This window comes from Dinoponera quadriceps, unplaced genomic scaffold (genome assembly GCF_001313825.1).
Source record: "Dinoponera quadriceps isolate SergipeBrazil2010 unplaced genomic scaffold, ASM131382v1 scaffold165, whole genome shotgun sequence".
Classification (NCBI taxonomy): domain Eukaryota; kingdom Metazoa; phylum Arthropoda; class Insecta; order Hymenoptera; family Formicidae; genus Dinoponera; species Dinoponera quadriceps.
In genome coordinates, this window is record NW_014554358.1 from 6,488 (window position 1) to 29,766 (window position 23,279).

The 23,279-nt window shown below is 36.9% G+C and overlaps 2 protein-coding genes across 2 annotated transcripts in view; one reads left to right on the top strand and one right to left on the bottom strand.

Moving 5' to 3' along the window:
- The window catches only part of LOC106747269 (tubby-related protein 4-like), an 8,336-nt gene extending 2,665 nt beyond the window's left edge, over positions 1–5,671 (top strand). Inside the window, exons 3-6 of the mRNA XM_014624638.1 lie at positions 4,676–4,841; positions 4,943–5,211; positions 5,296–5,384; positions 5,538–5,671. Coding sequence (XP_014480124.1) covers positions 4,676–4,841; positions 4,943–5,211; positions 5,296–5,384; positions 5,538–5,670 — 657 coding nt within the window. The 3' untranslated portion in view covers position 5,671. The remainder of the gene's footprint in view (positions 1–4,675; positions 4,842–4,942; positions 5,212–5,295; positions 5,385–5,537) is intronic.
- A 2,144-nt stretch (positions 5,672–7,815) lies between these two features.
- The window catches only part of LOC106747274, a 41,247-nt gene continuing 25,783 nt past the window's right edge, over positions 7,816–23,279 (bottom strand). Inside the window, exons 4-5 of the mRNA XM_014624649.1 lie at positions 8,705–9,232; positions 7,816–8,158 (exon numbers count right to left, since the gene is read on the bottom strand). Coding sequence (XP_014480135.1) covers positions 7,816–8,158; positions 8,705–9,232 — 871 coding nt within the window. The remainder of the gene's footprint in view (positions 8,159–8,704; positions 9,233–23,279) is intronic.

Genomic DNA, 23,279 nt, shown 5'->3' on the forward strand with positions numbered 1-23,279 from the left:
ATATATATATATATATATATATATGTATATATATATATGTGTATATATATATACACGGTGACCCATTTAAAGAAAAAGAAACGATTAAACTCGCTGTTCTCAGAGTTAGGTGGTTTAGCCTGCTTGGGGTTTGGTAGGGGTGGTTTCTTGACCTTCATTTGACCTATGGAGGTCACGTTAACCTTTTACTTTGATACATATCTGGATATAAAATTTCCCGCTCTTTCTGAATCCGGCATTAAAAATAGGGAGTTTCGTTTAAAAAAGTGACTTTGACCTTGAAATGACCTTGAAAACTGACCTCAAGGTCAAGGTCATTAGCACAAGTAGATGACCCCCACTGTCCTCGACAACTTTTATCCGAACATTTTTTTTGTAGGTTGCGTAGTTTCGGAGATATCTCCGTTTGTCGATTAAAATGGGTCACCGTGTATATATATATATATATAAACATAGCAGGTGTTTTTGACCATCCGTAGACCTCATTTAAAAACAAGGGGAGTAGTTATTTTGAAAAATATTTCAAACAAAAGTTGTTGGGAATCAAGTAATATATTATATGGGCATATGCGATAAACCTTGGATAGCGTTGTGAAGGTCATATAAAGATCGACTTGAATTTTTTAAATTGGAACCCATATCTTTCATTGCATATTCTTGCTGCGGACATCAAGGTGTTTTTAAAACACCGATTATATATCCTTTTTAGTTGAGATCTTCCTGAGTTATGAGACTTCAAAATTTCAGTATAGCCGGCGTTAGCATTACCCAAGATGTACCGCGTGGAAGTCGCGCGGTCGGAATTGCATCTCGTGTACGCGCGCGCGCGCGTATGTGTGTGTGTGTGTGTGTGTGAATCGACCGGCCAGGGCAAGATCGGTTGGTAATCCGGGCAACCAAGGCAGATATCACCTACCCAAATTGTTTGAAATCCCAAAATACCTCGGAACACACCACACCCACTCATCCATATACACATACGCATGCGCACGCGTGACAAGAAAACTCGCTTTAATAAATTACCTACATGAATTTGACCGTGCTACATTCACACGTGGTGAAACTAAGATGACGCTAATTTCTGACAATAAACTTTAGCAGCGCATATTTCGAATAGTTTTTGGCCAAAAGGTATATATAAGTTTATTTCTATGGAAAGCCCTTGGGATAAAATATTTGAATATGCAATGAAAAATAAGATATTCTATTTAAGAAATTGAAGGTGATCTTCATGTGACTTTCAAACGACTATTCAGGGACAAACTGTTAACGCTATTTTATGGTTCTTTCGAAACCATACAACTTTTATCTGCAACATTTTTTGATAAAATACGTTTGAAAATATTCTAATGTCCAGACTTTTTTGTTATATCCTGTATATAAATTTATATATATATATACATATGATTTATATACATACATATACAAGAATGGTTTCATAAGTAACTTGGATTGCATACTAATAAAGAGCAACAGCGACATCTGTATATGTAATCAAAAAGTCTTTCCTATGGACGAATATTCTATGGTCACAAGTCATTCTGACAGTAATTTGCTGTTTGACAGTTGCTTAAACGAAAGTGTTACGAGTAATAGTGAAAAATTGATAAAATTGGAATTCGTGGTGTGATTCGATTCATTTCCTGGAAGCGAAAACAACCGAGGAAATTCATGAGAGGATTTTTCACATTGGGTGACTCATGCTCTTCCTACGAAATCGTTTGACTTTGGATAAATGAATTCAAGCGTATCAGAACAAGCATCAAAGATGCACTATGTCCTGTAGCATGGAAATCAGCTATAATGCTAGAAATCATCAATAAAGTCCATGATATGTTTTTGGCCGACAGATGAGTGATAGTGCGCGAATTAGCAGAGGCCACAGGCATCTCAACTGAGCGGGTTTACTTCATTTTGCATAATGAATTGCACATGAAAAAATTTAGCGCAAAATGGGTGCTGCATTTGCTCACAACAGAACAAAGACGAATTCGCATGCGAACATCAGCTGACTGTTTTTAAGTATTTAAGTTTTTGTGGCGTTTGGTAAACATGGACAAAAATTGGATTCACCACTATATCCCGGAAACAAAACAGTAGTCGAAACAATGGACCGCATGAAGCGAATCGGTTCCAAAAAAGACGAAGTGTGTTCCATCCGTTGGAAAGATGATGGTGTCAGTTTTTTGGGATGCGAAAAGAATTCTTCTGATTGACTACCTCGAGAAGGGGAAACCATTACTGGAGAATATTATACATCATTTTTGGACCGATGAAAGACAGCGATCGCGGAGTAACATCCAGGAATAGACAAGAAAAGAATTCGACAAGAAAAAGGTGTTGTTTCACCATGACAACGCATCAGCATATTCAAACCGTCTCGTTGAACAAAAATTGACCGAATTGCAATTTGAACTTCCGCATTTAGATTATTTATCCGATCTTGCTCCTTCGGATTCTATCTGTTCCCGAAACTCACATTCCTGGCTGTACAAAAATTTGGGTCAAATAGAGAGGTCAAACAGGAGGTAAACGATTATTTGGAGAGTCTCGAAGAAACATATTTCCGCGAAGGAATCGAACTTGGAAGAACGTTGGGGCAAGTGCGTTGAACTTCAAGGGGACTATATCGAAAAGAAACTATGCTAAAAATCTCAAATTGTTATCTTTAATATAAAATCAAGTTATTTATCAAACCACCCTAATATGCACACACACACACACACACACACACACACACACACATATATATATATATATATATATATATATATATAAAAGTTGTAGAGTGGATCAAATATAAACGAGCTTTTTTAAATTGCGCGCTCGTCGGCAGCGTGAGGGATCTACACGTTTTATACAGTGGAGGGGGTCATGTGGAAGGCAGTAATAACGTTGGCGCGCCGTGCTTTTTATTCTCAGCAGCAATCACAATGAGCGAGAAAGAGGTACACCCGCAGTTGCACAACGTGTTATTATTAAGTTTCTCGTCAACGAAAATGTAAATGCTGCTGAAATTCTACGCCGGTTACTCCCACAGTTCGGGGAAAGAACGCATTCATGGGCCCGGGTGAAGCAATGGTGTAACGAATTTAAGAAAGGACGGGAGCGTGTTGAAAACATTATCCACCCGCGCCGTCCCCGTACCAGCATCATAGCGCCGAACACCAAAGCTATTCGAGAACTCATCGAAGGCGATCGGCACTTAACTGTTCTTGAAATCTCTCGGGAACTTCAGACCAGCTATGGAAGTGTGCAATCAATCATTTGAAATAAGTTGGGATTTTGAAAAGTGACGGCTCGTTAGGTTCCAAAGTTGCTTAATGCAGAGCAGAAAGCTGTGCGGTTTGAAATTTCTCCGAGTCTCCTAACAAGGTACGAGAGGGAAGGTGACGCTTTTTAAAAAAAAATTGTCACATGCGATGAGACTTTGGTCCATCATTACACCTCTGCATCGAAGAGGGCCAGTATAGAGTGGCGGAAGACTGGCGAGGGTGCACCGGGGAATGCGAAAAGGTGGTTGTCTGAAGGTCTTGGCCACAGTTTTCTGGGACTGTAAAGGCGTTCTGCTGGTCGATTTTCTTCAAGAACGTCGAACCATTAATGCTGCCTATTATTGTGATCTTCTTAGCCAAGTTCGAGCTGCCTATCGGTCAAAAAGGCATTCTGATCAAAAGTATGTTGCTTCTCCATGACAACGCCAGACCCCACACCGCAGCAGTAACACAACAAAAATTGGTCTGGGATGTAGGGTGGATATTCACTGGACTGTCCTAGAATATCCACCCTACATCCCAGACATGTCACCATGCAACTTCCATATGTTTGGGCCACTCAAGAAAGCCCCCGGTGGACAGCGCTTCGCAACGAACGAGGAGGTGCAGCAGTTCGTGTGCAATTGGTTTGATACACGTCCGCGAACTTTTTATGATACCGGGATTAAAAAATTACCAGACCGTTGGAGAAAGTGTATAGATGGGGAACTATGTAGATGAATAAGAAAAAGGTAAATAATAAATTTTGGTTTTTTTGATTTTGAAAAATATATGGTTTTTTTTTGCAAAAGGCTCGTTTATATTGGATCCATCTTCGTATATATTTATATTTTTTTGTTTTATGGATTACACACGCATACACACAAAATATATAAGTTGGATTTTATACTAACATCGATGAATCGTTATGGAGACGAAACTGAAAGACATATGTATAAAATGAGGAAACGCAGTGACGCAAAAAAGAAAACGACAGAATATTTTTTAATTATTTAAATAAAATGATCAAAAATTAATTTGTGTACATGTGAATGTATTTAAATCACTTCAATTTGAATAAATTCTATAGTGTGAACATCAAATAATCAGCGATTTCGTCCTACATTAGTCCTATTTTTCTTGTTAGTTTGAGCGTCACAAAATGATGTCTAATGGATGTAATATATTGACGTCGCTTTTAAGTTCTTTAAGACTCGACTTATGATGCCTATTTGGTTCTCTCACGACCATAATGTACCATCCTTTTGACGCGTCTTTGCTGTCTGAAAACTTATTCTTTCATTATCTATGAAAATATTTTTAGTTAATTAAAGATTTGACATTTTTCCACAGCGGAAGCCCGTTAAAGATAATATTAATAAAATTATTTTACCCGTTTTTAATACTGTCTGTGAACAAAGGTCTATTTCGGGACAACTGCTGGCCAATTAATCGTGATGGACGTTCACGGGGCTATGGTGTCTGAAATACAACTGGGGGCTGGCGTTACATCGATGGCTTGGAGTGCCGAGAAATTCACAATGGAAGAAGGAGATGACGACGTAACGAGCGACCGGTCTCAGAAAGGTATTAATCGCAGTTTTTAAGGAGAACACAGAGTACTAATGTCAAACTTAGAGTGAACTATTGAAACGCTTTAATATATTTACATATATGTGCAAGCACAGATGATCGAAGTTATGTGTTGGCTGTCTGTCTCGCTGACGGCAATATCGTCATGTTACGATCGTTCGACGACGTGTCGCCGATCACAATACGCAGCAAACTGAAGACACCTTTGCATGCCGAATGGAGCAACTCTAGAAAACTGTTGGCCATCGCTGGCACAAAGGAATCCGACGTTCTCCAAAGTAATTCGCAGGAATATACGAATCTACTGAAATTTTACTCGGTCAATGGTACCCTAGTATACACAACAGTGATTCCGTATACACAAGTACGTCAGACAGGAAAAACGATCTACCCTTGACTTGCTATGATTGGTTAATTTATTTTACGATTTTCCATACGACCTGTGTAGTGTCCGGTGTCGGCATTGACGTGGGGACATAACGACAGACGACTTTTCGTGGCGACCGGGGCACGCGTTCATGCGGCTTGGGTTTCCAGGTAATTCCTTACGTCGGTATTCGTACAATGAGATGTATATGATTAAAGGATAAAAGGTTATTATACTTGTTCCCGATAAATTCCTTAACGCATACCGTATCTGACAGGAGAATTTGTTTTTATTAAAATTCTCAGAAGATATATTTTTATTAGATACGAAATGCCTTGCAAAACTCTTAGAAAGAAAGGATGGCAACCTTTAATGAACCGACTCCCTCTCTATCTCAAACTTCATCAATTCCAGATAAAATGCAGCAAGTATCTTTGTAAGATCCTAAATAAGTGAAAAAAATTGACCGATAGGACTACGTTCTAAAATTTTACTTTGAATAGCGAAGTTAACTCAACATCGTTTAAAAAAGTTTTGGTAACATATTATATGCATAGAGTTTATACGTTTCAAAAATAAAAATAAAATATATTCGGAGTCAACTTTATTAACCCTATTTGCGAGATAGGTCGGAACAGCAATTTTTATGGTATCTAGGATCTACGAGGGTTGATCCAGAAATAAGGTTCCCATCAATTTTATAAATAGACAACATTGTTTATTCTCATAGAAATTTACATCGTTGGAAAGATGAAACTTTGCTCTATTTTTCTACATAATCGACATCTTTTTCTACAAATTTTTGTAGACGGTGCTCCAATTTCTGTATCCCAATGTCGTAGAACTCTGCCGCCAATCCGTTGAGGAAGCGTTTCACCTCTTCTTTGACTTCATCGTCGCTCCGTGCAACACTGAGAAAACTCAGGCGAGCTATCCTGAACCGCCGGCGAGGATGACTGACAGCTGGTGTAACGCTGCTTTACGACAACGCACGACCTCACGTCTCCCTTCAAATCCAGGAACTTTTGACACACTTAGGGTGGACTGTCATGCCCCACCCACCTTACAGTCCGGACCTCGCGCCTAGTGATTATCACTTGTTCCCCAAGTTAAAGGAACACTTGGGTGGCCAACGCTTCCGGAGCAACGATGAAGTCAAAGAAGGGGTGAAACGCTTCCTCAACGGGTTGGCGGCGGAGTTCTACGACATTGGGATACAGAAATTGGAGCACCGACTACAAAAATGCGTAGAAAAAGATGGCGATTATGTAGAAAAATAGAGCAAAGTTTCATCTTTCCAACGATGTAAATTTCTATGAGAATAAACAATGTTGTCTATTTGTAAAATTGATGGGAACCTTATTTCTAGATCAACCCTCGTAGTATATGAATTTTACTAATGCGATTTTCAAATAGCGGTCGAATTTGCTACAAGTAATTAAAAGATTGATTAAAACTATAAACTATAACGGCCAATAAGTAATAACGGTTCATTGAAAATATTTTTTTCAATATGTGACAATAATGAGATTCGATTAAAAAAAAATGAATCATTATTGCTAATGGATGTGAAAGGTAAATAAAGAATGTAATCTTTGAAGTATGTGTATTTAGGTTAAATGTTATGTATCTTTGTAATAAGATTGATTACACAGGCCGACAAATTTTTTACCCAGAGACCAGACTTAACATACCCGAAGGATATTGATGCGCTGAATCCGAATCCGAGCTTAGAATTGCTCATATACGTTTGGTTTTTGAGATATCCTAAACTAAAAACGCGTTTTTTGCTGTTTTTGAGGTTATGTAACGGAACAGGAAAAATGTTTATCAAAAAACGTAGTGTAATAACTGAAAATACTAACCTTTCTCTTTCAAACCTATTTGGATTTTTTTTAATATCTATTTTTTTCACCAAAATATCGCAATTTGAATTTTCACAATTTAGAGTATTAACCCATTCACAAAAAAAATCGAAAAAATTCTGGCCGGGACCAGACTACGTTGATCTTATGTTTTTGAGGTCGCTGATTCCGAATCCGAGGTCCGTTTCACCCCATCAGGTCAGGGTTTTTCGTAAACTCAAAAAACAACCCCTAAAAACCACCCCTACCAAACCACAAGCAGGCTAACCCACCTGACCGTGGGAGTAGCGAGCTTAGTCGATTATTTTTTTTGAAACAAGTCTTATTTTTTTATAAATCGGATGATCAGCCAGTTAAGGCAAGACTTGAGATTGCCCAGGCAGTGAAGGCAAGACTTGCGATTGCCCAGCCAATCAAGGCAAGACTTGGCATTGTCCAGCCAGTTAAGGCAAGACTTGCGATCGCCCAGCCAGTTAAGGCAAGACTTGCGATTGCCCAGCCAATCAAGGCAAGACTTGGCATTGTCCATCCAATCAAGGCAAAACTTGGCATTGTCCAGCCAATCAAGGCAAGATTAATTGCTCTTTCTTTTATGAAAACATTCGCGCTTCATATTAAAGAATCGTTGAAGAGACTTTCGTTTATGACGAGTAGGGTCATTATCTTCTCTTTTTAATGACCAGCAATAGTCTGCTATCATTTTTTCATCCCATCGACCTTGATAATATTGCTCCTTTTAATGAAAATCTTGATGGAAACATTCGCCCAATTCTTCGCTGAATGCTCCGACATTATTCGGGAAATAGTCCAAATAACATTTATGAAAATGTATTTTGATACTCATCAAACAACCTAATCGTTTAAAATTCTGTAACATTGTAGACACAATAGTTCTAAACTGTAGATCTCGGTTGTTCCCTAAAAATTCCTTTACTACATCTTTGAAACTCAACCAAGCATCCTTTTCAATAGATATCATGGTCTTGATAAACTCATCATCTTTCATAAGCTTTCTTATGTCGGGCCCTACAAAACCACCTTCCTTAACTTTAGCATCACTTAAATGCGGGAATGTAGATCTGATATAATTGAAATATTTACCTTCGGTACTTAACGCTTTCGCATACTATTTCATTAAACCTAGTTTTATGTGGAGTGGTGGCAATAATACTCGGTTTCTATCCACGAGACTTTCATAAGCAACGTTATAATAACCAACATTCCACTCTAGTCTTTCTGGCCATTTCTCCGTTATTCAATGTTCATCCTTAGCACGACTATCCCAAAGGCAAAGAAAACAAGGGTATTTAGTGTTTCCCGATCGTAAACCAACTGCGAGATTTATCATTTTGAAGTCTCCGCAAATAAGCCAATTATGAGTATTGTATTTTAGTTTTTCCAGCAGAAATTCGAAACTGTCATAAGATTCTTTCAGTGTAATTGAGTGACCTACTGGAATTGCAGCGTACTTATTTCCGTTGTGTAATAATACTGCTTTTAGACTTATTGTGGATGAATCTATGAAAAAACGCCAGTCCTCCGGCTTATATAAATCTATTTTATATAAATTTATTAGTCCTTCTATATCGTTACAATAGACAAGCCCATTTTCCATTAAAAAGTACTTAATAAACTGCTCTCCTCTTTTTCTGTAGACCGTTACTTTAGTGCCAGGTAATAATAAATTCCTTTCTTTGAGTCTTGAAGCACAAAGCTCAGCTTTATCTTTTGGAAGATTAAGGTCACGTATAAAATCGTCTAATCCAGCTTGGTCAAAAAATTTGGGACCTTCATGACCATCACTGTCTTCACAATAAACATCTTCAGTTGAATCGATCTCATCAGTATCCATTGATTCGTGAGTTGATAGGACAACTATGTTTTCAGAATGACTTACAGTACCAATTTTAGCTGGTGTTACACTCTTTACCTTAGGGTAAATGATTTTGTTCAAATATTGTTTAGAAAAGCCCTTTGTTTGACATAAACAAAAGTAACAATCTGTATCGTGATCCTTGGGCTCATGCCAAATGGTTGGTTGAATAACACTTTGACCCTTCGTACTTTTATTTTCCCAATTTAACAAATGCAATCTACAAGTATTACAAATTGATGTTGGTACCCATGGCTTATCCAAGTTTTTCATTGACGTCCTATAACATTTAACGTATAAGGATTTTATCGAGTCATTAATTGATCGACTGTCACGTACGGTTTCATACTTTCCACAAATATAACAAAACGTATTAAGTTTATTAGCGCAAGGATTTCTTGAACTCATTCTTCTACTTTTAATTACAGCTACACAAAAATTCAAAACTCACTATGTAGAAAAACCACGATCTACACGAAATGTATCCGTTAGCCCACCACTTAAACGTGATCTCTAACACGGATAGATATATACCATAAAACAAATAATATCATCTACACATTCTACCATTAGCCCACCACTCAAGCGTGATCTCTAACACGGATAAATATAATAGAGAAATTGCAATTGTGGGAGTTTGTTGGTTTGGAATTTGCTTATATAAAAAAAATAAGTCATCAAACTGGCTGCTTCCTGGCTTAAGTAGGTGTGGCAACTTGTTAGTTTGGAATTTGTTTGTTTAAAGAAAAATAAGCGATTTAACTTGCTGTTTTCAAAGTCAGTTGGGTTAGCCTGCTTGTGGTTTGGGAGGGATAGTTTCTAGAGGTTAGGGGTAGGTAGATAGGGGTTACGTGGGTTAGAAGTCGATAGGTTAACACGCTTGTATTGTGGGATCCAATTTTAAGAAAAATAGGACTTGTTTCAAAAGAAATAATCGACTAAGTCCGCAACTCCCAGGGTCAGGTGAATTAGCCTACTTGTGATTTGGTAGGGGTGGTTTTTAGGGGTTGCTTTTTGAGTTTACGAAAAACCCTGACCTGATGGGGTGAAACGCACCTCGGATTTGGAATCAGCGACCTCGAAAACATAAGATCAACGTGGTCTGGTCCCGGCCAGAATTTTTTCGATTTTTTTTGTAGATGGGTTAATACCTTAAATTGTGAAATTTCAAATTGCGATATTTTGATGAAAAAAATAGATATTTGAAAAAACCCAAATATGTTTAAAAGGGAAAGGGTAGTACCTTCAGTTATCACACTACGTTTCTTGATAAATATTTTTCTTGTTCCGTTACATAACCTCAAAAACAGCAAAAAAACGCGTTTTTTCCACTTTTAGATTAGGATATCTCGAAAACCAGACGTATATGAGCAATTCTGAGCTTGGATTCGGATTCAGCGCATCAATATCCTTCGGGTATGTTAGGTCTAGTCTCTGGGTCTGGAATTTCGTCAAATTTTGTTGGCCTGTGTTATTTTACTGAAGCTTCATAAATGCATATTTAATGCTATACTTAATGCACTTTTAAATACTTTATTAATATTTAAAAATATAATTTTTTTACTTTCCATTTTTAGAATATGTACGGAGTGTCGCATAATCTAGGTTTTACTCTCTTCGGTTTTAATATATAATCCGAAAAGTTTTAAGAATTTTTGAGACTAAAACAAAAACTTATTAACATTGTTCCACCAACAATTAATCTATGATGTATTGTCCATTTTGATCTATTACATTTTGTCATCTTTTGAGCAAAGAAAAAATTTCGCACTTGTAAATTGACTTGAGTTTTCCCTTGAATGCCTTCAGGTGGCTTTTAATCTCTTTAAATGAATTAAAATATATTCCTCGGAATACTGCGGTTCCTAGAAAAGGTGATTAATAGGATTGTGATAACCAGAAATATCTAGTGAATATGGAAAGTGGGACAAAACATTCCATACTCAATGAGTCTTTTGTGGACTGCCAATGAAATTTATATATGACCTTGCGTTATCATATTGAAAGACGACGCCTTTCCTATTCAGTAGTTCTGGATACTTCATGGCAAAAACTTTCCTCAGATCTGATAATTGTGTGCAATATTCGTTGGAATCGATAGTGTGGTTCTCTGGAAAGAGCTCGGAGTAGACAATATCCTTGCAACTCTACCAGATACAAAGCACGATTTTCTTTCAGTGCAGCTCTCCCTTTAAGGTTATTGAGTAGGTTCAATTGATTTTACCCATGATTGTTCCCTTGATATACTACGATGGAATATTTATTTTTTAATGCATTAGTAATCAACCGCTTCAAAAAAAGATTTTTGGAACTTTTTCATAAAGCGCGTCGCATGCGTTAACACAAGCGAAAGGGTTATGCTTAGTCAATGCATGAGAAATTCAGATATCGAGGCGAGTCACATAATTCATACGTCACAAATGGAGTATGTTTGGGAACATTGAAGTTCTGTAAAAGTTCTAGCATATTTCTGCGAGGGTTTTCATCAACTGCTTGCTTCAGACGGTCCTCGAATGACGTCGAAAGTCTTCCAGACCGTGGGGCATCTTTGAGTTCGAAATCACCATTACGAAATCGCACGAACCATCGGCTGACTGTTTAATTTGACATAGTATCCTCCACGTAAACGTCGTAATTTTCACGCGTTATTCTGTACTATGATGTTTCCCTTCCAAAAACGAAAAAAGTATTACATTGCGCAAATGAAGTTTTCGGTTGTCCATATCCGCACTACTCTGTCCATCATCGCCTACTCTGCTTGTCAACCCGTACTTGAAAGAGCAAAGCGCCATCTCTTAAACGAGCTTCATCCAACAGCCTCAGCACTGCCGAGCAAAATGGTCCCAGACGCGATGAATGGCAAGGATAGTCGGGACTTTTGGAACGACCTAATAAATATATTCGACTTGGATAACTTATTCTATGTTATTTTATGTTACTTTTTACCCACTTCCATAGGTTCGATCGGGCCGACTGAGTAAAGTTTTGGGATGCCTATGAAGATCCGTACTATTAGGACGGAGATACAATTTAGGACAATTAAATAAATAGAGAGAGAGAGAGAGAGAGAGAGAGAGAGAGAGAGAGAGAGAGAAAGCTTTTAAAAAAATGTATCTGTGGAAAAGAATAATAAGTCTTGTTCGGAAAATTGAGTGCGAGTGTACAATTCGAACAGTTATCAAGAAAATTAGGAAAAATTCTAACATATTTATCCTTCCAAATTAAAAATATATTCGCACTTAATAATCATATTTAGCCCTTATTGATCTTTTTTTAATCCTTGATTATATATTACGAGAGCCTAATACAATATGATCAAACGGTTATTTTGATCAAAAGTAACCGGTCATGGTACGCGAAAAATGTAAGCAAAGGATTACTTTTATTACCCATATTCTCTTATTTCTCCAATTCCTAATTAATACTAAAACTTTAAAGCCGCGGCTGGATGATTTTTTATCCAAATGTTGACTCTGTTCTCTCGTTTTATTGGATTTTTATCATTGAGAAGCTTTCTTTTTTATAAAATAACAGAACAATATCATAAAGTTTAGAAAAATCCACAAACCAGAATAATTACAAAGCAAGAGGTAGATTTAAAGTGATTCTCCGCTGTTTTAAAAAGGACCCATGTTGTCACGGTTCTACTATTAAAATATCTGCGTTCGTACAAATTAATTAGTGTATCTAAATTCCATTTCAACAAAGAAGTAATAAACTTTAATGATGAAAAATTCTTAAAAGTGTTTTCGACCTGGGGTATTGGGTTGAAAAATCAATTTTTTTACATATTTCAGAAATTTGAAACCTTAAGAATATATTCGTGAAGTTTTAAATATAAATTCCAATATTTGTCGAAATTAGTCGTAAACTGAAGTAGCGTGCGTAACTGATGTAATACTCTTTATTTCTGCTTAAAATGAGTAGCTATTTTTTTACTGAATATCTATGTACAGGGTCTGTTCAAAAAGTATCGCAAATTTTTTATTTTTTTAAAAATTATTTATTTATTCATGAATATCTATTTTGTCTCCTTTAAAGTAATCCCCATCAGATATTATACACTTGTGCCAACGTTTTTTCCAATCCTCGAAGCACTTCAAAAAATCATTTTTTGTGATCTTGTTCAGCTCCTCCTTCGATGCCGTCTTTATCTCCTCAATCGTAGCGTAGCGTCGTCCTTTCATGTGCCTCTTCAGTTTCGGGAACAAGAAAAAGTCACAGGGGGCCAGGTCTGGGGAATACGGTGGCTGCGGCATCATTAGTGTGTTGTTTTTGGCCAAAAATTCGCGCACAAGCAACGGTGTGTGAGCAGGGGCGTTGGTACGAATTTCGCGGCGACTCNGTAATTTTTTTTTTTCACACCAAATTTAATACAAATTCTTTGATTCATTTTTTGGAATAAGCAAAAATCGAAGACGAGCCAAAACAAGTCCAAGCAAAACAGCTGTCAAAGATAAACTGAATATTCAAAATGGCCGAACTTGTCGGCATAAGTGAGGGACATGAGTACCAACATAACGCCACAAAAAATCGAAAATCGAATATATGTAACCCATGAAAATTCAAAATTCGCGAAACTTTTTGAACAGACCTCGTATACAGGGTGTCCGTTTCCTTTTTAAGTGCGCTCATGTGAAGGTAGAATCAGTTAAACTGAATAGAAAAGTCATGTACTGTTTTACAAAATTCGTAATAGTTAACGAGAAATTAATTATTTTGTCTAAGCTAATGAGTGCACGGGAAGTGGTAGGCCGAACATGTAGAAAGAAAAATATCTTCGACCAGCGCACGATGGTGACATTCGTGAATCGCAGCTTGCTGTTTCTCTGCCTGTAGCTACGAGACACAGCGACGCATAACATATTAATACATATTTATATACGCGTAAGATATCCTCGTGTACTGATTCGACGCCGAAACAATGTCACCGCGTTGGTTACATAAATTACGCAAATATGCGTATGTAAAAGTGATGCAGCGAATAGCGTGCGACACAGGATCGTACGTCGAAAGATAATTTAGTTTCTCGTAATATTTATCGTGGCAGCGTGCTATTATTTCTTCATCACCTTGCAGTAGATAGCATAGTGCATTTTCTTTTTATAGTGATTTCCCCGGTAAGCTTAATCCACTTTCATTATTTAAGACAAAAATTGTTCAAAATGTTGTTCTTTCTTTCGTAAGCAGAGTTGAGGCCCTTCAAACAATATTGCACGTTGCATGGTGCACCATGTCCGGTGTAACGGTATTAAAGGCCGCAAAAATTGCTTCACGGACTTTGTTTTCTGTATCATTATGCCGGTATTCAACTAAATTTTTCACATAAAGAAATCGAGGACTTTAAAGTCTGGCGATTCTGCCGGCCATTTAATTGGGCCATGACCAATTCATCTATTAGGATAACGTGCGTATAATATTACTTATATTGAGAGGAAGAAAATCTACATATAGGCGAAAGAGTTAACCAGTATCGCTGGTCCATGAACGTATTGGCTGGAATAATAGTGAATCAAATGACGAAAGTTAGTTATAAATATAATGTAATTTTCCTTCTACTATATGTACATGAATCTTCATGTTTTAGTAATCAATTTCCAAATCGGTTAATTTTTCCTGCCGCCGCGTTTAAATGGCGATATTTACGTCGATGTTTAGAAAATAAGTTGCCCATACATCTGGCAAATGTGCTATTAAACCTACGAAGTTGATTTTTCAGCATGATTATGCTCCTGCATTTTTGTCGAGAAATACAGGAAATATTAGATGCGCGTTATTCTAATATGTGGATTTGTCGTTCCAATCACCTGGCCAATACGATCCCAAGATCTTAATATTCTCGATTTTTTACGTGAAAAATTTAGTTGAGCACCGACGTAATGGTACAGAAAACAAAGTTCGTGCAGCAATTGTTGCAGCCTTTATTATCATCATACCAAGCATAGTGCACCATGCATCGAGCGATATTGTTCGGAAGGCCGAAATTTGCTTACGAGAGGAAGGACGACATTTCGAACAATTTCTACCTCAAATAATGAAAGCGGATTAGGTCTATTGAGGAAGCCACTATAAAAAACGCGTCATGCTATCTACCGCAAGATGGTGTGGAAATGATTGTGCGCTGCCACTTCCAGCTCTGGCAAACGTCTCGAAAGAAAGAAAAATAATTATCTTTCGACGTGCTATCTTGTGTTACACATCTCTACACACGCATATCTGTGTCGCCGAAATGTCGACATACATGAGTCGGTCATACAAGACCAACGGCTAGCTAGACTGCTTTAAAAGAAAATTACTAGAAGGTTTTACTACTGTGGTATTCGTTGAAAAATAAGGGAGACTACTATGTTTTGTGCTAGAGAAAATAATATTACTTTCCATTAAGGCCATAACACGTGATTTCCAAAATGAGTGTGGCATATGCTAAACGTTTAGAGACAATATTCTTGTGTACTCAAAATAAAGGATTTAAAATGACCTATAAAGCTGTTGCTAAATATTTGCATAAATCAAAAGGCTTCGTATGAATGATATGATATAAATAACAAAAATTGTCGATAACTTTCCTGAGAAAGGAAAAACGCGAGGGACGTTGGAAAAAGAAGATAAAGTCATTTTCAAGTTATTTCAGCGAAAGTCTATGTTGACATTGCGACAAGGGCAAAAATTATTGTCCAAAAAAGCAGTGAACAATAATATAATAAGTCTGAAAATGCGGTTAAACGAGGCTACACAACATCTCTGGCAAAGTATAATACTGAAAGCTTTTCTCAAATCACAGCATGTCGAAAAGCGACGCTTATGGGCTATGCAAAATTTGAATTGTGATTGGAATAATGTAATTTTTACTGACGAAGCGTCTTTTTGCACATGGGTTCTTGCCAAACACGCATGGTCTTTCTCGGGAAAATCGCTTTTGTAGCGAACCGTTAAATGTGCAGTTATGGTCCATGTTTGGAGAATATTTCAGTCTTCACGGTTCTATCACTTTGTACTTGTTTACTTACAATCTAAATACTAAAAAGATGCTCGAAATCTGTCGAAGAGCATTGTTAAAGTTTGCTGAGAAGTGGTTTGGGATGCATAATAAAATATGTGTATTGCAAGAGAACGAAGACTCAAAACATCGCAGCCGCTTGTGCATAGTATGGAAAACCCAAAATGATATTTAGACTTTGGCTTGGCCTGCACAGTTGCATGATGCGAATCTAATTGAAAACGTATGTATGGTCCGTCATTAAGAGGAAGCTTTAAGGAAACTGTGAGCTCATTTTAAAGTAGTTGCGTAGCCATGTCCGAATTATCTGTAGGTAGTAATCGCAACAATATGTGGAAAATTTCATAGAAAATAACGATGTCAAAACGGTGCCAGCAAATTCTCGATAATAATAGAGACTAGACGACTTACTGAGTAAATGCGTAATAGTATTTTTAGTACATTTTAAATAAATCTATAAATTCCCTAAAAATAATAATTTTTCTTTCAGATATGCAGACAACGTTCTTGTGTGACAGACTATATATTCGTTTCGATGCCATTCGACATACGGATATGTCACGCGATGTGTTGATGTGTCACGTCTCTCGTAGTTGATGGGTAGAAGAACGCGGCGAGGCGCGATTCGCGAATGTTATTATCGCACCCCGAGCGAAGACATTTTTTTCTATATATTCAACTTACTACTTCCCGTGCACTCATTAACTTAGACAATATAATTAATTTCTCATTAATTATTGCGAATTTTGCAAAATGGTACATGAGTTACTCGCGCGCGTGCGAGTGTATATATATAAAAGTCCACCACTACAATACAGATAAAATGAACAATTTGTTCATAGAAAATTCTATTCATCAAAATGTAAAAATTACTCAAAAACTTTTTGTACATCACTAGTGGTATCTTTTTAAAATAAAATTATTCTATATAACCCTCTTTTGCTTCAATGTTTGCTCCTTATCCTGAAGCATTGGCACGCTCTCTGCAAAGCGTCCTTATCCATTTTGGCGAATGCCGTCTCGATAGCGGCTTGCAGAGATGTCTTATTGGTATGTCTCGACTTGTTGATCACTCGTTCAATGACGCTTTATACATAGTAGTCCAACGGATTTAAATCTGAAATGTTTGGACGCCAGAATTCCTTGGACTAAAGCATGTCCACATTATCCGACAGACAATTTTGAACTAAATGACTTGTGTGCGTTGTCCTGCTGGAAGATGTACGGCCTTTCAGCGCCACAGTATCTATGATATCTACTACCTTTGTCAAAACGCATAAATAAACCTCTTTTGTGACGGTTACTTTCTTTTGAAAGAAATATGGCCACACGATTCAGTGAACCTCATTGGAGACCACGTCTAGGACATGAACAGAGGCCAGAAAATTTGTACTAGCTATTATAAGTATATCTTTGGGGTTACCAACATCTTAAGCGAGTTAACGGTCGTTCCTCCTGTTCATCTTAGCATCGACAAAAAAAATACTTTCTCGTCTAAAAGAAACCGGGTGTATCACGCAGTTTTGTTTTTTAACGAATGCAGAAGCAGATTACAGCGAACAACTGTGTTCATTTTGTCAGCCTCAGAGAGCATTTGTCAAAATTTTATCATATAGGATTTGAAGCGTAGGTCTTTTTCAGCAATTCGATTCATTGTAATGTCACTCACATCCAAAGTTTTTGTTAATTTCGTCAAAAAGAGCTTTGGGTCCTCTGAAATGTTCTTGTGCTCTATCGATAATTGCTGGAGTCCTTACTTACTTTTTTTCGAATAACTCTTCCTCGTCCAGTTGACAGAACCTTTTTCGGGCGTCTTCAAAGTCAAATATTTAGCCGCAACATGATATACGGTTGATCTCGGATACACGAAGAACCGAATAACTTCAATCTGCAAACGAAAAACCTTCGATTATCGCCGCTCTTCGGTTATACTCCGCACTCGATTTTATCTGCTAGGACATTTTGCGGTTATGCACACTTATACCAACATTTGATTTGTGCGAACGTCAACAACGAACTTCGACCAACAACGACCTACCACCAAAGTCAAATATGGCGAAATACTCAAATTTAAATTTGTCCGGATTTTGTTGGCGAATCCTGTATATGGAGGTTACAGTCTTATACATTTTGATGAGAATGTTACTGATATATATTAACCATAAAATATAACCTTACATTATAATATTATCGAAATGTTAATGGAATTTTATCTCAAATTTTATTACGTCCTGGAAGAGGACGAACGCGACAAAATTGTTTACTTTCCGCACTCGCGAGCCCTAAACGTACTGGTAGGTCTGCAGATCAGGTCAAGGTCCGGAGAGGCCCATTTACTCCGATCGCAGAGCGTACGTTAGGTGGTCCTTTATTTAGGTCAAAGAACTTAATCTCTTTACCTGGGATAGGACCATATGAATGTGTTGAGAGGGGAATTTAGATTTAGTTAATTGAAAGGAGATGAATAAATAGTTTTAATGACTTGATTAAATTTTGGACATTTTGAATAAAACAGTTTATTAATAACATAATTTAGTTTTCGGATGGATTAATAATAGTGGTAAATTGATAAGAAAAGTTATTGTAAAAGATACAACATTTAAAAGTTGAAAGGGTTAGCTAAAGTTAAACAATGAAATATGTGGGTTAACATTAAACAAACTTTTATAAATCAGCATTATTGGAATAACGCAAATACAAGATGAAAATTAAAGTGAGATTAAGAAAAATGTAATTCGTGTAACTTAATTTAATACAATTGGATATAACGTAACAAGAATGTTTAACATATCGGTATAGCGAGGAAACTTCGTTATATAATACAAAGAAAATAATAATCACACAGTGCATGTGTGTGTTTTGAGAAGTGAAGTGGGATTGGAAATTGGATTGAAATGATTAAAAGTCATGTTTAAATATGAAATAGACACTTACGATTTAGATGAATTAATAGATTGACGAGGACGAATGAAGACGAAGACGAAAACTGGACTAGATAAGACTGTGGACTGCTGAAGACTGAACTAAGACTGACTAAGAAGAACTGCGAACTGGGAACTAAGACTGAGACTGAAGACAACTGAGAATTACAATAGAACACTGAGAATGAGAACTAAGACTTGGGAACTGAGACTGAGAACTGCGCTCGCGCCAAAAGAGTGAGGCTTATATAGGGAAGATTTCAATGGATGGTGAATGACAATCGCCAATGAGAGGAGGTTACGTGGAAGACGGTTATTCTGGAAAATTCCTAGTATCACCTGGTTGACATAAATAATCTTAAGAACCTAATCGCATAGAAGGGCCTTTGTTCTATCGTCTGTATACAAAGGCGGATAAGATCGCAGACGCATTGGGAGGCCCGTTGTCGCATTTAGGCGACGTGCGAACGTGTCATTTTGCAGCAGCGCTTGCCTAAGTTTGTCTGTTTTATGATCATAAAAAAACGAATGCGGTTAGGATGACGGACGCTGGAAAATATACGGCGCGTTTGGCAGCGACCCATAGTAACCTTTAGCCCTTTTTTCGATAGCTCTTCCCCGGAGTCCGTCTGCTTTCTAAATGTATATATATAAAAAAGGAGTTCATTGTTTCTGAAATACCCAGGACATAATAATTTCAGCAACCTTATATCTTGACTTTTATATTACATAGGTGTTTTTTGGGTTAGAACAGAAAAAAAGTTTCTTTAAATTTTGTATGCCCGTTTGTTTAATTTTAACTTCCTTCGATTTGTTTCCAATTAATTTATTATTTCTAATAATAACCATTTCTAATAATAACCATAACTATAACATTTGGTGAAAAACACTAAAACTGTCATGATATCTCCGATACAGTAATACATTTTGTCGAATAAATACCGAGAATTGTTCATTTCAATAGCCCGCGTAAAATATATGAAAACTAATTTTTTCTGTAAATTAGTACCAATGTATCTAATTGTCACGTAGAGTTTTGTCGCCATCTGTAAACAAGTTTGTTTACAGCTGTTGGTTTTGTTAGTCTACCTTAAGATACTCGGCAATTTTTTAAATGGATAAAAATATCGAACAAAGAATTTGCATCAAATTTGTGTTGACAACGAAATTTCTTGTGTTGAGTTGTTGAAAATATTGGAGAAGGCCTGCGATGAGTCAAAGATAACTACTGATAATATGCTCGTGTTTTTGAAAATGAATGGTACAAAATATTCAAAGATGGTCGAGAAGTGGTTGAAGACATATCTCCTTCTGGTCGGCCTTTAACGTCTTCGACTGACGCAAACATTGACAAAGTGAAGAAAATCGTCATTCAAACCTAAAAGAGATGGCTCAGGATCTGGACATGTTTCACGAATCCGTTCGCATTGTTTTCCATTTACGGAAAAACAATTTTTGGATTTTGCATTACGATGATGCGCCGTCTTACACATCGACCCTTGTACGTCAATCTTTGACCAAAAGCTCAACGAATGTTATCGACCAAGCACCGTATTTGCCAAATATGGCCCCGTATGACTTTTCCTGTTCTCCAAACTGAAATTACCACTTCGTGGAAGACGTTTTAAGTCCATTAAAGCCATAAAACCAAATTTGCTGAAGGAGCTGCACGCCATATCGAAAAGTACTTATAAGAAGTGTTTCGACGACTGGATTATTTGTTGGCATAAGTGTATCGTATCAAATAGGGCCTATTTTGAAGACGACAATATAAATTGGGATGATATAACCAATATTTTGTGTTTTATTGAATAATTCCCGATTTTATTTGATAAAATGTATATATTAGGTCTATGACTTGAAGTCCGTTTTCTAGCGATAAATAGCTGTAACTTTGACTCGATTTCGAATCGTTCACTGCAATAGCTGAACAATTCATCATTTTTAGTTTTGGCACGTGTCAATAATATTCAGTATATAAGTTTTTTTTATAAAAACAACATATTTTTTTACCGCAAAGAAAATGTCTGAATTTCAACCAAATAAGCATCATTTGCGCGAAGTTTTGCTTTTCTGTTTCAATTTGAAGGAAACTTCTGCTAAATCTCATCGAATGTTGTTGAAACTTATAGGAAACTTGTTCTATTGGAAACAACTCGCAAGGAATGGCTTCGACAATTCAAACTTGGTGATTTTGATACGAATGATAAAGAACGTCCAGGACACCACAAAAGTCGAAAGTACAGAACTGCAAGTATTTGTGGATGAAGATTCATGTCAAACACAAAATCAACTTTTAGAAATGTTGAATGTTACTTAAGCAGACTTTTCCAAACGTTTAAAAGCCATTGGAAAGGTATACAAGGAAGGAAGATGGATGTCATATGAACTGAAAAAAAGAGATATCGAAAGGTGAAAAACCATCTGCAAAATGCTGCGTGCCAGGCATTAAAGAAAGGAGAAATTTTGCATCGAATTGTAACTGGCGATGAAAAATGGATCTATTTCGTTAACCTTAAACGCCGAAAAACCAATTGCAATCCAGGCCAACCATCGACATCGGTGCCAAAATGCAATATTTATGGGAAGAAGTCTATGCTCAGTATTTGGTAGTACTAGAAGTTTGTGTTATATTATGAGATACTGAAACCTGATCAAACAGTCACAGGAGATCTCTAACAACAAATAATCCGTTTGAGCAGAGCATTATGCGAAAAACGACGAAAATATAAGACAAGACAAAGTGATCTTGCTACATGACAACGCTCGACCTCACGTCAGTAAGGTTGTCAAGGAAACAATAAAAGCACTTCTCTGGGAAGCGCTACTTCATGAGGCTTATTCACCAGACTGTGCCTTTTCCGACAACCATTTGTTTCGATTGATGGCACACGCACTTTTTGAGAAACATTTCAACTCTTATGAAAGCGTCGAAAAATGGGTCTCTGATTGGATAGTTCCTAAAGATGAATCGTTCTTTCGCTGTGGGATGCGCCTACTGCCAGAAAGATGGGAAAAAGTCATATCTAACGATGGCCTACTGTGATTCGTGTACTTTTTTCCATTTGTTTCTTAAATAAAAGCTTAGTTTTTGCAAAAAAGGCGGGTTTCAAGTAATAGACCTCATATATGTATATGTATATACAGGGTATCCAATTTTAAATGCTTCACGTAATAATTTCAAGAAATATGGAAAATACTGAAAATATTTCTGACAAAAGGTCATGGTTTGAAAGAGACTACATGATGAAAATATCGACTTAACCTTGAATGACCTTCTCGATCCCAGTCAATGTGATCGATGTTTACATAAACGGAACCTCCCATTTTTTATTGCACAATTTTGTAGCTTTTGTTGATACGTTTTCAAAATACTACATACTTTTATTCTTTGCCTAAGTCATTTCAAAAATATTTAGCTTCAAATTTAACATTCCGCCGGCATTCGCATTACCCGATGTACACCGCGGGGAGGCTGCTCGGTCTGATTTACACATCATAGTGGTCCTAAGGACCAATTGTGTGTGTGTGTGTGTGTGTGTGTGTGTGTGTGTGTGTGTGTGTGTGTGTGTGTGTGTGTGTGTGTGTGTGTGTGTGAAACAGAAATTACGGATGTAAAATTAGGTCAATTGATGTTCAAATTCTTGCTTGTTTGTTTCAATGCATAAGTTTACCCGACTTTGAAAACTGTTCTCTACCCTCTGCAATGCTGAGATATTTCGATATTTCCACAATACGACGTTTCATATCTTCGGGTGTCGTAGGCTCAACTTGGTAAATAACATTTTTCAAATAGCCCCATAGGAGAAAATCCAAAGCGGTCAATTCTGGTTAACGTGGTGAAAATTGTAAAATTTCACTTATGCCAAACCAGCCGTTTCGAAAGACGTTAATTAGTATCCCACGAAGAGTGCAAGCTCTATGAGCAGGTGCGTTATCCCGCTGAAACCACAGGCACTGTTTTGTGCAAATCAACATTCTCTAAAAGTATTGATAATTCATTTTGAAGAAGGTTGTTATAACGGTTAGCTGTCAAATACCCGTTAAAGAAGTGTGGCCCTACTACACATCCATTTACTAATCAACACCATACGTTAAAAAACCGTTGATGCGGTTAGTTGCCTAAGCCAGTGGGGATTCTGATTTGACCAATAACGACCAATAACTATAACAATTTACATGACCTAGGTTATTTAAATTAGCTTCATCTGAGAACATTAAGTATGAAAAGAAATTGTGTTTTTGATTCATTTGTCGACTGGCCCATTCGCAAAAACTACAACGATCGTCATTATTATTTAATTCTTGATGCAAGATAATGTGATATGGATGGAGGTTATTGTATCTTAAATATCGCGATGCAGATGCACATTATAAAGAGGTTAAGTTTGTATTAGGATTTAATGTAG